Here is a 14,341-nt window from a genome sequence, read left to right on the forward strand (position 1 = left end):
GAAGGTGCAATGTCTGGTGAATATGGCAGATGAATCAGAACTTCCCAGCCAAGCTGTAACAGTTTTTGCCTGGTCATCAAAGAAATATGCGGTCTTGCCTTATCCTGATGGAAGATTATGCGTTTTCTGTTGACTAATTCTGGATGCTTTTCGTCGAGCGCTGCTTTCAGTTGGTCTAATTGGGAGCAGTACCTGTTGGAATTAATCGTTTGGTTTTCCGGAAGGAGCTCATAATAGAGGACTCCCTTCCAATCCCACCATATACGCAACATCACCTTCTTCAGATGAAGACCGGCCTTTGGTGTGGTTGGTGGTGGTTCATTTCGCTTGCCCCACGATCTCTTCCGTTCCACATTATTGTACAGTATCCACTTTTCATCTCCCCTCACAATATGTTTCAAAAATGGAACGTTTCCGTTGTGTTTAAGTAGAGAATCGCATGTGGAAATATGGTCAAGAAGGTTTTTTTTGCTTAACTTATGTGGAACCCGAACATGAAAGCGGTTCACATAACCAAGCTGGTGCAGATGATTTTCAGTGCTTGATTTGGATATTTTGAGTGTGTCGGCTATCTCCCACGTGGTATAACGTTGGTTGTTCGCAATTAATGTCTCGATTTGATCACTGTCAACTGCAAGTGGTCTGCCCGACCATGGAGCATCGTCCAGCAAGAAATCTCCAGCACGAAACTTTGGAAACCACTTTTGGCACCTTCGAACAGTCACGGCACCTTTTCCCTACACTGCGCAAATCTCTTTTTTTGCGTTTCAGTTGTGTTTTTACCTTTCTTGAAATAATAAAGCATAATATGCCGAAAATGTTAACATTTTTCCTTCCATCTTCAATGGCTACTCAAAAATTCACCAGTTTTGATGTTTTTATTCAGTGCATGCTGATATGACAACTGTCACATGCAATCTAACAAAATTGTTTCGAATGAAGTTCAAGACAACTAAGCACTATTAGAGCCTTCATCAGAAAAACCGAACGAACTTTTTGGCCAACCCAATATATGCTTCTATTTTTTTTAATTTAAAATTTTTTTTTATGTTTTAACTTCCTTTTTAAAAATTAAAATACAGTTGATTTACAGTGTTAGTTTCAGGTGTACAGCAAAGTGATTCAGTTATACATATGTATATATTCTTTTTTCAGATTCATTTTCATTACAATTATTACAGGATATTGAATATAGTTCCCCGTGCTATACAGTAGGTCCTTGTTGTTTATCTGTTTTATATGATACATGCTTTTAAATAGTTGAAGGACTCTTCAACCATTTACTCTGTCACAATTTCAGAAAATATAACAACTAGAACCAATTCTAGGCTCTTACCAGAGGTTTCATGTAACTTTACACTTTTAGTGAACCTCTAGTCAAGGAACGTGGTATTTCTGGAACAGTAGTTGAGGGATTTCATTTTACATATTCCACTAGATTGGTGTATTTGTTCCTCAGCCCTGGCAGGGCTTCAGGACCAACATTAGAATTATTCAGAAAATCAAGATTCCCCAGCTCCCACCTCAAACTGAGTCAGTCAAAGCTTTGTGGGTAGGACCTGGATTTATATTTTCAAATTACCATCAGTATTTCTCCAACTGAGGTAAGAGGGAGAGGAGGAGAACTGACTACAAACATTTGGGGAATTTTTCTGAATACATATCTCTCCCCTCTCCCCACCTTGTTTTGTGATGGAGACTGAACAGAATAGAGGGTTACCATGGGCTCATGTGTTTTTTAATGATATCATCAGATGATCCTGATACTTAAAACTGCTGGAATAGGACCTTATAGTCTATCTGGGTTTTGATGCTTTTCTGCTCTTCCTTCCTCCTGACATACTCTCCTCTATTTTTTCTGAGTTCTCGTCTCAACTTTACAAGGTTTCCTGAGGGGGTTGATTGAGACAGTTATGTGGCTCCATTAGCGTTTACCACTGTGCATATCAGTGGTCACCATCAACACAATTTGGTAGATGTTTGGTTCAAATCTTGTGGTCCAGTATTAGGAATATCAATGGAATGAACCAGCTGAAAGAGAGTTCCTTTCCCTATTGTGAGAACTGGCCAACTGGAGAGAGAACTTACACATTGGCTCACAAGTCTCATCAGTTGTAAGACCTTCAGATTTGTGAGGTGATGGCCTAAATATCATAACTGTTGAAATTTAAGTAGAAAGTTAGTATGTATATTTGATGGTATGTATGTTTGATAGACCAGAAAATAAAAATCAAAGAGATGAAGAGGTGTATTATGGGTACTTTCAGAATGGGCTGTGAGTCAGTTGTATGGATTTAAGTAGTAGAATGTTTTCTCTAATAAGTAACAGAAAACAAAAAGGGCTGTAAAACTATGTTTTCAAGCTGATGCTATCAAGAGCATTTGATAGTAGGCTGCAAACAAAATCGTGGGGGGGGAATGTTTATACACGCATGCACATGCATATAGAAATGTACACATGTAAGTTACTGAAGTTCTTCAGAGATTAAATTCTGGTCAGTTAACTGGGAGCTGGCCCTCTTACCTTTGAAATTATGCAATTTCCACCTCAATGTGCAACTTATTTACAGGGCATTTAGAGTTCATGGTTTCTAAAATCTGTATTTTGGGGAATACATGGCTCCACCCAAACTGATCTATTACCTGCTTAGCCCTTGTTTCCTTGAGGTCAGCACATCTTACCCCAAAGCCTACCATACTCTTACTTCTCCACATAGCTGGCCCCCCTGTTAGATATTTGATCATTGGTATTTATCATCAATTGCATGGTTTTTATGATTTCACCAAATGACTATGTCTTGGAGAGGTTTACGTGATTGAATTCTCTTTTCCCTGTTCCTTGTTTGGTTATTCCTCGCTGTGACTAGACTTGCTTGCCACCTTCAGCTTTGGTATATTATCCAACATAAATTGCTCTCTCCGTGATTTTTCTTTTTAAACCTAGGTTCTAAGGCCCTGGAATATTCCAATGGGATTTTTGATTGCCAGTCTCCCACCTCCCCGTTCATGGGAAGCTTGCGAGCTCTGCACCTTGTGGAAGACCTGCGCGGGTTGTTAGAGATGATGGAAGCAGATGAGAAGGAAGGCTTGAGGTGCCAGATCCCAGACTCCACGGCGGAAATGCTCATCGAGTGGCTGCAGAGTCAAATGGTAGATGTCTGCTTGTTACAGGTCCCGCGCCGTGAATCTTCTGTTGCTTATTCCAAAATTTAGAAGAGAGGATAGCTGGTCAGAACAGGAGAAAACAGTTATAGGGCAATAGGTTTGCCCTGATTTTATCCCTGAAGAGATTCCGATTCCCTTTTGACCCTAAGGATTTTTTTTTTTTTTTTAAATTTGGTTTTGGCTGCGTTGGGCCTTCGTCGCTGTGTGTGCGGGCTTTCTCTAGCTGCCGCGAGCGGGGGCTACTCTTTGTTGCGGTGAGCGGGCTTCTACTTGCAGCGGCTTCTCTTGTTGCGGAGCACGGGCTCTAGGCGCGCAGGCTCAGTAGTTGTGGCGCACGGGCTCAGTTGCTCCGCGGCATGTGGGATCTTCCTGGACTAGGGCTCAAACCCGTGTCCCCTGCCTTGGCAGGCGGATTCTTAACCACTGTGCCACCAGGGAAGTCCCGGGATAGTTTTTTTTTAAGTGCTGTTAGTATACATTTCATGAGTGCCAGCTGGTCACCTGATTTTACCCATAAAAGTGGACTGGCTTTTCAGTTGTGCTTGAATGACCTGCTGTGGCTTAAAAACAAATAGTCCTGTGAGGGAAAGAACCCTTGCACTTAATAGATGCTTTCCTGGTAATACTGGGAAGTTTACTGTAAAAGGACCCAGTAGCAATTCAAAATAGGGAGTGCAGTGAATAGATACTTCTAATAACAAGGGAGGTTGGTAGCAGTAGTTGATGTCAAGTGCCATCTAGTGGTTGTGGCAGTCATTTCAGTTCCAGTGCGTGAGTTAAGCTGTGGATTGGGCTTTAAATGGTGTTCTTATTCACTGAACAATGAGCCTTTTTCTAGGCATCCGGCAGATCTGCCCTTTCCCAGGACATAGTGGTAAATACCGTGGTTTTAGTATGTGTTAAACACGTAAAAGCTAAAGAATATCACAAAAATATTCATAGGAGAAAGTAGAACAGGTGTTTATTTTGTAAGTATTTAAAGGATATTCAATTTTTAGGAAGATGCATGAATAAGCCTAGAAGTTAATTGTATCAGTATTTATATAAAAGCTAATGAAAATTGTATGAAAGAATCAAGATCTGTTTTTGGTCTGTGGTGGAAATGTAAGCTGTTTACTTTGGGAACCTTAATAGTACATCCTACGACTAAAGCATTTTCATGTGATGTGACACAAATACTGGCGCTCCCACCCAGTCCCATGCTGAACCTTCTTACCTTTCCGGCCAGTATATTGTACCTTCCCATTTCAATCACAAACAGTACGATCCATCTTTTAGTGGTGGTGCAGCTATGCAACCTTGATAGTTAGAGATATTTTACTTTTTATAATACACAGTGCCTCATTATTGTACTTTATAATTGCTCTGCAAGTTTCTCCTCTAGAGATTTAAGTATCCAGGTTTGCTGATTTCCTTGGGGAATTGCTTCATGCTCTGAAACCAGACATTTCCTAGCATATTCCTTAGGCTATTTCTACTTCCTCTCTCACCCCTTCTTTACACCATGTTTTCCTGACCATTCAGCACATAATAGGAAAGGAACTTATGCTGGTAGAGGAACCCATTCCCAGCCAGCATCCAGAGGCAGCCAATGGCAGCCATAGCTTGAGAGTACTGCAGTTGAATTTTTCACTTGTGTCCAAAACATTTCCATTAATATGTGCTCAGTCTGTTCTGTTACAGTATTTCTGGAAAAGATTGAAAGTGGTGATGATGGTATGTGAACCTAAATCATGTCATTCATACCTTTTTCAGAAACTTCCAGTGATAGTCACAGCTCACTGAGAGAAGCCAAAATACTTGCTGGATTGCAAGGCCTTTAGGACTTGCTCCTCACTGCTTTCTGACCTAGTGTCTCATTGCACTTCCCCTCTTTCACTCCACTTCAGGCACATGGGATTCCTCACTGATTCTCCAACATGCTGGGGAAACTGGCCTCAGGGCCTTTGCACTGGCTGTTCACTCTGCCTGGAAAGTGCTTTTCTCGGATATCTGTATGGCTAGCTTTCTTGCATTCTCCTTTAAAAGTTGTGCTCTCAGTGAGGCCTTTCCTGGCCACCCTATCTAAAATTTCACATATTTATTCTTCATAGTACATCTCCCTGCTTTATTTTTTGCTAAAACTCACCACTTTCTTACGTAATATGTATTTGCCAAATTTATATGTATCCAACTGGAATGGAAGCATCATGAATCAAAGATTTTTGCCTATGTTTAAAACAAACCAAAAGTGTATCGCTGTTGCCTAGAACAATGCTTGGCATTTAGTAGGTGGTCAGTAATTATATTTTTGATGAATGATGCTCCATGAATGATAAAATGGCATATACATTTGGATGAACTGAGGTTATTTATTGTGTTAAATTTATTCTTTGGATGCAGAATGGCTTGTTAATTTGTGTTTTGGGTTGTTCTCTATCTTAATATTTGACATTTTAAAGTTAAGTAGCCACAAAACGACAAATACTTTACATACCTTACAAAGATTCAGTTTTCATCCAAAAAAATGACAATAAAAAAACTAGATGTGAGTCCAGGGAGGTAAGTTTTTGGAGGGTTAAACTTATTTATATTTGTCCAACTGATTTATATCTGTCCCCTCACGTGGACCCCAATCCTTCCAAATTACATGTATTTTCTCAAGCATGTAGAAAATGAAAAAATAAAAGAAGAAAGATGGCAAAGGGCAAAGCCCAAAGCAAGAAGGGGAGAATGGGAATGAGTGTTTGGAATAATAAAGGCATAGGTGTGACATGCATAGTCAGAGCTTACCCTGTAGCAGACTTTAATTTTAGATCCAATAGGTAGAGGGTCTTAAGGCTTGCAGTTTAATGATTTGCTGATAGTATAGCTTTCTCCCATTTGAATATGTCAGAAGTTGTGATGTGTCTTACGATCTTAAAAGAGGTATCTATTATACACGTTTTAGCTGGGATTGTTTCTTTTTCCTTTTTTTAAATAATAAGGTACCTAGAGTAGTCAAATAAATTCATGGAGACAGAAAATAGAATAGTGGTTGCCACGGGCTGGGGTAGGGAGGAATGAGAAGTTAATATTTAATGGGTACACAGCTTCAGTTTTGCAAGATGAAAAGAGTTCTGTAGATGGATGGTGACGATGATTGCACAACAATGTGAATGCACTTAATGCCACTGAACTGTCTATGTAAACATGGTTAAAATGGTAAATTTTTATGTGTGCTTTACTCTAATCAAAAATGTTAAAATTAATAATTTGATAAAATTTAATGGCATCTTAGAATTGGAGGAACACAGAATCCTACAAATTGTATTGTACTTGGGATAATCATCAAAATAACGAATAAAGGAGATCCTGTCGTAAAAAAGCTGTGAATGATAAAGAAGGCAGGGCTGTAAATTGGCAGTTACAAACACTGGCTCCGGAGACAGCAGACTTGAACTTTAAATGTTGGCTCTGACTCTTAGAAGCTTGTAGGACTTGGGGAAATTTTCTTAAGCCGTTTGTCTCAGTTTCCTCATCTGTAAAATGGGAGTGATAGTTTCTGCCACACAGGGTTATGAGGATCCCACAAGCTAATGTATGTTGAGTGTTTGTCGGTGAGCCTGGTGGAGGGTTAGTCAAAAAGGTAATACTGAAGAGTGGATTGTGGAGAGCAGAGGGGGGGAACGTTTAACAGGACCCTTTGCAATGAGGGAAAGAAAGGGTTGAGTCCAGTTACAAGGGGGGGTTAGGTTACAAATTATTTCTGCAGTTTACTTCTTTGATAAAAGAGTACAGATATTTCCCAGACAATGGGGAAGCTTCCACAATATTTTAGAAAAACTTACTAATGATACTAGTTATGTAATTAAGATTTCATCATGTTTAATGATGGCCAACTTGAGAGTCCATGTACTTGACTGATTCATGCTAATCTACTCATTAGTGCGACTGGGCATTTGAATTTCTAACTATTATTTTACCCAAGCCAGGAAGATCCCCTGGTTTCTTGTAGGGTGCAGGTTATTCCTTCATTACTGATTTCTGCTGCCTGTTCAGTTGTTTCATATGATCAGAAGCTGGATAAGAAAAAAGAAAATAGTAACACTAGTAGCCTGTTAGAGTGAAGGGTATTAAATCTACAAGAATGAATTTGTTTTAATCAGGTAGCTATACCTATAGCCTTCTAGGAATGGATAAGTTTCTTTTAGGACTTGGAAGTGTGTCTCCTGTGGTTAAAAAAAATCAATTGAATGCAACATATTTGTTCAATAACTGAGATATAATTCTCTGTTTTGATTGTGAAATGTTGTGTGTTAGCACAAATATTAATAATGGAGAATTATGTGCTTTATCAAGCTCAAAGTTTAAGAGAGCAAATAGGAAAATATGTCTAACTGTTTGAGCCAAACAAGTAGTTCTTGTTTACTTTAGAGCTAACTTGAGGAATTGCCCTAGAACATTCTTAACAATGCTTTTTCCAGTAGATGGAGCTGAGGTTCATGACCTTGACCAGATCCTGAAATCCCAAAGTGTCTGATCATTTGGCATTTTTAATTATGAAGCAGTCTCAAAATCACCAGAAATTACAAAAAGACAGTTTTCAACAAAGTGGATGAAAATACTGATGGTAAAAACTGCAAGTCAGGCACCATAAACCATGAGATAAGTAGCATATAAAATGGGGGAAATGAAGTGTTCTTGACTGGCTTCTGACCTGTTAAATCATTATAATGCATCTCTACCTTTTCTCTATGTTAAAAAAAAAAAGGTAATATTAGTCCTGAATGTACCTCGTTTAAATGTTTCTGTAAAAAGAACAATACTCATCATTTATTTAAAGAGTTCAGACACGGGGTATGTTCTCTCCAGGGCTGCTGGCTGTTCTTGCCGAGTCCCTGACCCTCAGCCACAGAATCCGTCCCCATCCCACCGTCCTCTGTTCCCCGCTGCTCTCTGGCCAGCTTCTCTTTTCCTGTGTGCCTCCAGGGAATGTTTTTTCAAGCCTTGGCAAACAAGGTACATCCTAAGATTGTATCCTATGTGTGGTCACAATTATCTGAGTTATGCCACGTCACACTGAGACATCCTGGTTGAAGATAAACCTGTTTTTCCCTTAGGCTTCTGGAAAACTCACACGGAAAGGGTCCACAGAAACAGGAAAGCAAATGGACCAAGTCAGCAGAATTCTCCCTCAAGAGAGGCCAGTGCTGTGTGAACAGTGAGAGAGGCGCTTTCAGTGGAATCCCAGGCTCCCAGTAGTTGTTGGGATTGTGAATAGAAGGATTCCTCTATTCTTTTATGAAAGTGAGTTAAGAAAGAATAAGTGGCCAGAAAAATAGGGACAGCATTTTTTCTTGATCTCAAGTTCCCCTTCCCAAAGTAGAAGAGGTTCTTTCGCTAGCTCTGCATCCTGTCACGTAGCTAGATTTTAATAAATATGAATAAAGGAATGAATAACGGGTGAATGAATGAATATGGTGCGCTCCTAGAATAGGAGCTGGGCCTTAGTTTCTACGGGACCTTCTGTTCTCCATCCTTCTGGGACTCGGGACTTTGGAGTATACCTGTGACCGGGATAATGTTGCAGCCTCATCGTGTACCCCCTCCCCGCTACAGAAGCTTCGGGAGCTTGGTGATGTGCATGAAAATAAGGCGAGGAGGGGGTACAGCCCATCTCCTCTCCTCAAGAAAAGTGTCCAAAAGAACTCTTTAGGAGACACTAAAGCGGTCTAACCTCACCCCGTATTGGCTGTGGATGCACGAATGAGGGAGGTGCTGGCATGACCTAGCTGTGTAACAGGATAGCCATTGTATTTTTTTTTTTTTTTTTTTTTTTTTATTGCTGTACGCGGGCCTCTCACCGCTGTGGCCTCTCCCGTTGCGGGGCACAGGCTCCGGACGCGCAGGCCCAGCGGCCATGGCTCACGGGACCAGCCTTTCCGCGGCATGTGGGTTCCTAATGTTAATGTAATTTAAGAGATAAGATACAGCATCATCCTTCATTTTTCTTCTTTTTTTTTTTTTAGTGGTATGCGGGCCTCCCTCTGTTGTGGCCTCTTCCCGTTGCGGAGCACAGGCTCCGGACGCGCAGGCTCAGCGGCCATGGCTCACGGGCCCAGCCGCTCCGCGGCACGTGGGATCCTCCCGGACCGGGGCGCGAACCCGGTTCCCCTGCATCGGCAGGCGGACGCGCAACCACTGCGCCACCAGGGAAGCCCAAAGTAGGTTCTCAATTATTATTATATATATATGTTTTGGTACGCGGGCCTCTCATTGCTGTGGCCTCTCCCGTTGCGGAGCACAGGCTCCGGACGCGCAGGCGCAGCGGCCATGGCTCACGGGCCCAGCCGCTCCGCGGCATGTGGGATCCTCCCGGACCGGGGCACGAACCCGTGTCCCCTGCATTGGCAGACGGACTCTCAACCACTGCGCCACCAGGGAAGCCCGCCATTGTATCTTGGTAATTAATATTTTAATTCGGCACAAGTACTCCAAGGGAAGCTCTCTCACTGTATTTCTAAGAAGACTGGCAGATGAAAGCACTTGGCATCTGCTGCTCTCCCCAGCATTTCAGACGTAGTTACATTTTTTGGAGTAGTGAACCTTAGAGGCTGGCCTACTGCTGTGGTTTCTCTCGCTCCAGAGCACTGTTTAGTTAAGAAGATACTTTCTGTCTCTGGGAAACAAGCACTGTGAAAATTAAAACCCAGAAAAACAAAACCTCAAAGCCATAGTCTAATTTTGACCGCATCTGTAGTCTTGACTTGGAAAGTACAGAATATATTCAGGCTCATTCTGAGTTTCAGTCTTTGATGTACCTTCTGACAACACTGAATAAACTGATGTCTTTCTAGGAGAGGGTCATGATTGGGCTTTGGGGATGGGATGAAATGTGTGTGAGGTTTATTTCCCCTTTTGGTTTTCTTTCTGAGCAGAGATGCTGAGATTTTGGAATAAATAGAGGGCTTCCTGAAGACGTTGTTCTTCTGAACTACAATAGAAATTTAGGAAGGAAAAATAAGTGGGCTGTTTGCAAGACTGACCCGGAGTCAGAGGTAGTATAGTACACAGGGGCACTGGCCGGTTGGAGGGGATGCTCCACTGGCCCCAAATGGTAGCGGTGTTGCCCTGAGATGATTGTTTACAGCACAAAGGTAGGCCTCCCCACCCTAATTACACCACATCAAGTGCGAGGACAGGGCAGCGGGGCACCGCCTCTGCCTGGTGGCTTGGCTTCCAACATTATTGGTGTAGTGTTCTTTGACTCTTAGGACAAAAGAGTATGAGATGCCTTATTGCGGTGTTGGACCCAAATGAAATATGACTGTGATATTTGTGGCTGAAAGATTCAAGTCTTATCTCACTCTCTCCTCCTCCTCAGTCTCTCCTAGGAGAGCAGGCAATAAATGTTTGCCTGCGGTGGTACAGATATAATACTGTGATTAGGACATGAAAGACCCTGTAGTAGATATATCTTTTGGTAGCTAAAGATAACATTTAATTAAAGGAGCTTGAGTGAACTGCACATTCCCTTTTCTTTCTTTCTTTCTCTTTTTTTGGCTGCACCATGTGGCTTGCGGGATCTCAGTTCCTCAACCAGGGATTGAACCCGGGCCATGGCAGTGAAAGCCCAGAATCCTAACCACTAGGCCACCAGGGAACTCCCCACCCCCTTTCCTTTGTTGATACTGAATTTTAAGAAACAGAATCATGAAATCAAAAGGGCATGGCAGTTTTTAAAACTATATATATTTACTGGGTGGAGAGAGAGAGAGAGAGAGAGAGAGAATGAGGAGGTATGTGTGTGTGTGTGTGTGTGTGTGTGTGATAGTACTAGTCCGACTATTTCTTAACATTTGTTGTCCTTATAAAACTGGACTGATTTTCTTTTCCCTATTTTAATTTAGTTACTCACCATTCTGATTTGGGAATGTTATACTCAAAATGAGTTCTATGTTATAAATAAGTTTAATTGTGGCAAATCACTGCTTGTATGTTGATCTTGGATTTTTAACAGGACAACAGAACTCGGGAAAGGACAACAAACCAAAAATAAAGGTTGGGGACAAAAGAGGCCCAAGTGTAGGCTAATGCAAACCAACAGATCTAAGAAAATCAGAGGAGAACACAGCATGATACTTTCAGCAAAAATAACAGACAAAAGACTCCCACCTACCATGAATTAATAACTATTGAAACTGGGTGATGAGTACAAAGGGTTTCATCACTATAGTCTTTACTTTTATATATATTTGAAATTTTCTGTAAAAAAAAAAACATTTTAAAAAAGAGACCCACATAAAGCAAGATGTTAACATTTATTACATCTTTTTACTTGATTGTGTATTTATATTTGATGATTAAGGGGAAGTTAATATGAAAAGAAGAGCTTCTACTTAGATGGCAAAGGCTGAAGTAGGTGCTTGATATTACGTGTAGCACCTGCCACGTGAGCTCAGGCAGTTCACATTCTCGGGTGTGGTTTCTGGCTAGCCCTAGGATTCTATAATTCTATGAGGAATCAAGCTTTGTAGACATTTTTCCTCCATTATGCCAGGAAAATCTGGCAAACACCATGGGTTCCTTAATTAAATTAAAGTATCACTGTTACAGCCCAGCTGCATCTCCTGCCCTGCCCTCCCTGGTGTGCTACAGGGAGGGCACCGTTAGTTGACGATTACGTTGTTGAAATCCTCCAGTTGATTCCAATTTTGACTTAAACTTTCAGCTGGACTGAACATGGTCAACGTAGGGTTGCGTCATGAGTTGAACTAGAAAGAATTATTCTGAAGGCATCTCTGGGATTTTGAGTAAAGTAATTTGGGCTGGTGTTCAATGTTTTGGATGTTAAATTGACTCAACAAGAGTTTATACGAAATATGTTTTTAACTATGAGCTTAGGGTTTTGTAAGCATCATGGGGGAATCAAAAGAAATGTAAGAGAGTTTCGTACCAAGGTAGTGTTGGGAAGAATAAGTGACCAACTCGCGTAAAATCACTAGTAAGCCCTCCCTGGTGGAATATGATGAAAAGTTAATTGTGAAGTTCAAGACAAGACACAGAAGAGAAGTCAGTAGAGGAGACGAGAATGGCACAGTATAAGGAGGAGGAGGAGGTGGGAACTGGCTATGAAAGATGGATTTCTATGAAAGATACAGGCGGAGAGGAGTGGGAGGGCGTACAGGGGTGGACACAAAACCTTGGAGTAGATGTTGGAAAGGAGAATGGACGAAAGTTCATTGAGAGGAAGAAACTGATGAGGAGGAGGAAAGAGGCAGTAATTGTAGGTCAGTTCACAGGGAAACAGGAAATCAAGGTTCCAACGTAGAGGAATGGTAAGGTTTTAGGAAGGAGTTAGGGCTCAGTTCCCCTGAGACTTCCTGCCAGTGCAGGAAGGAAGACAGGGAGGACGTAGGAGGCAGTACGTAATGTTGTGCGTTGAAGAAGGAAGTATATGAGGGAGTTCGTGCAGGAGGACCTCAATTACTGTCCATTAAAAAGGGCTCTGAGGTCACCTCTTAAATGTGGTAGGAAGAGGGGGGTACAGGCTTGAGGGGAAAGGAGTGTGTGTACCAGGTGGTAGAGGAAACGTGAATAAAGTCTTACGAGAAGCAAGAAGGCCAGGATAAAACCAAACGTTCATTCATCTTTTATTCGTCTGATGTTTATTGAACACCTATCATTGTTCCTTCATTCAGCAGTTAGGAGCAGTCCTTCACTGCGCGTCAGTTGGGAAGAGGAACCGACAAAGAATGCAGAGTCTGTTGGAAGAGAGAGACGCATAGGTAGCCAAGCCTAGCCTAGTCCTTTCAGTGTGTTGCCTGCTGTAGTGAAGGTTCATCTGGATGCTGTAACTGGCATATGAGTGAACAGGCAATTCAAGGAAGACTTTCCAGACCAAGCCCCATCTGAGGTGGACCTTAAGGAGTGAGGAACAAGGAGGAAAGGGTAGGAAATACAGTCCGTGCCGAGGGAATAGAATTGATGTGTGAGAGAGCATGCCGGGTTTGGGGAGGCTTGGGGTGGTCTGGGGGGTAGAGCACAGGAGACGGACGGAGGAGGAATAGGGGCGGTAGGGTATTTGCCTAATGGAATTTACCTCTTGCTAACATTTTTTAGGCAAAGGTAACAAAATTAGCAGAAACAGAAATAAACGTGAATAGAATAGACCTTTACCTGCTTGAGTAAGTCAACACGGTGCTTTGAAAGCATGTAACCATTCCAGTAGTGGCTCTTTTGCTTTATGTTCCTATAGTGATTTTAGTGTTTAAAAATAAACTACTCTTGAGTGTTATGAGTGCTTGTAAATATCAATACAGTGTTAAGAAACGTGAGTATGCTCGTTGTGGTCAATTTTTAGTATTTTTAAATGGATAATTTTGTAGAACTGGTTTTGAAACAACTTATTTCCATATCATAGGCAGTGGTTTCATGAAATACTTCTAGAACTTGCCCTAGAAACACTTCTAATCTTGCTCTAATTTCCTTCAGTCAGGAGTAAGAGGCTTTCTGTTTTATGTCTTCACTGAGCAGAAAGCTTTTTTTCCCTACCCAATGAAATGGATCTGTTTATAAAACATTGCGTATGTAGTTTTAAAAGCAGATGCCTGCTAATGTTCATAATCAACATGAGGAATTTAAAGCTGTATAGGGCCGGTCTCAGCACTTTCTTAGATCGAGAACATGCGTTACACATCCTGGCTCTTTTCCAAAAAACTGTCCTCAAGAAGTTAACATAAATTTCATTTTCCTGGTAGTCCTCAGGGATGGAAGTCATCCAGGCCACTCCGCCAGACTCCTCCTAGTACTTGTAATTTAATTCTGGGCACTTCAGTTTACAACATAAATAGAATTATGCTGCGATAATTGTGCAGGTATGTGGTCAAGCAGGTGTTGTTAAAAATTTTATCCACACAGTGCATGCTTACTAAATTAGTTTCAGATTCTCTTGTGGCCTCATGGGAAATACATCCAGTGCACCGATGTTTTGAGAAGAAACATCCTGCAATTTTCTTTTTTGTTGAAGCTCCATTTTTGTTTGTTTTTGTTTCCTTCCCAACACATAACTTTTGTTATTCTCAGAATTTATACTTAAAAAATGCATTAATTGGAAAGGCAGAATGATAAAAGCACTTAATTCTGGAAAAATAATTGCTGGGCTTCCCTGGTGGCGCAGTGGTTGAGAGTCCGCCTGCCGATGCAGGGGACACGG

At 41.4% G+C, this 14,341-nt stretch overlaps 1 protein-coding gene across 13 annotated transcripts in view; it reads left to right on the forward strand.

The window, feature by feature from the left end:
• PPFIBP1 (PPFIA binding protein 1) overlaps positions 1–14,341 on the forward strand; it is a 189,179-nt gene that overhangs the window by 122,686 nt on the left and 52,152 nt on the right. For all 13 annotated transcript variants that reach the window (XM_028491124.2, XM_028491125.2, XM_028491130.2 and 10 more), the window contains one exon: positions 2,945–3,150. In XM_028491124.2, coding sequence (XP_028346925.1) covers positions 2,945–3,150 — 206 coding nt within the window. The remainder of the gene's footprint in view (positions 1–2,944; positions 3,151–14,341) is intronic.

The sequence above is a fragment of the Physeter macrocephalus genome, chromosome 6, assembly GCF_002837175.3.
Source record: "Physeter macrocephalus isolate SW-GA chromosome 6, ASM283717v5, whole genome shotgun sequence".
Taxonomy (NCBI): domain Eukaryota; kingdom Metazoa; phylum Chordata; class Mammalia; order Artiodactyla; family Physeteridae; genus Physeter; species Physeter macrocephalus.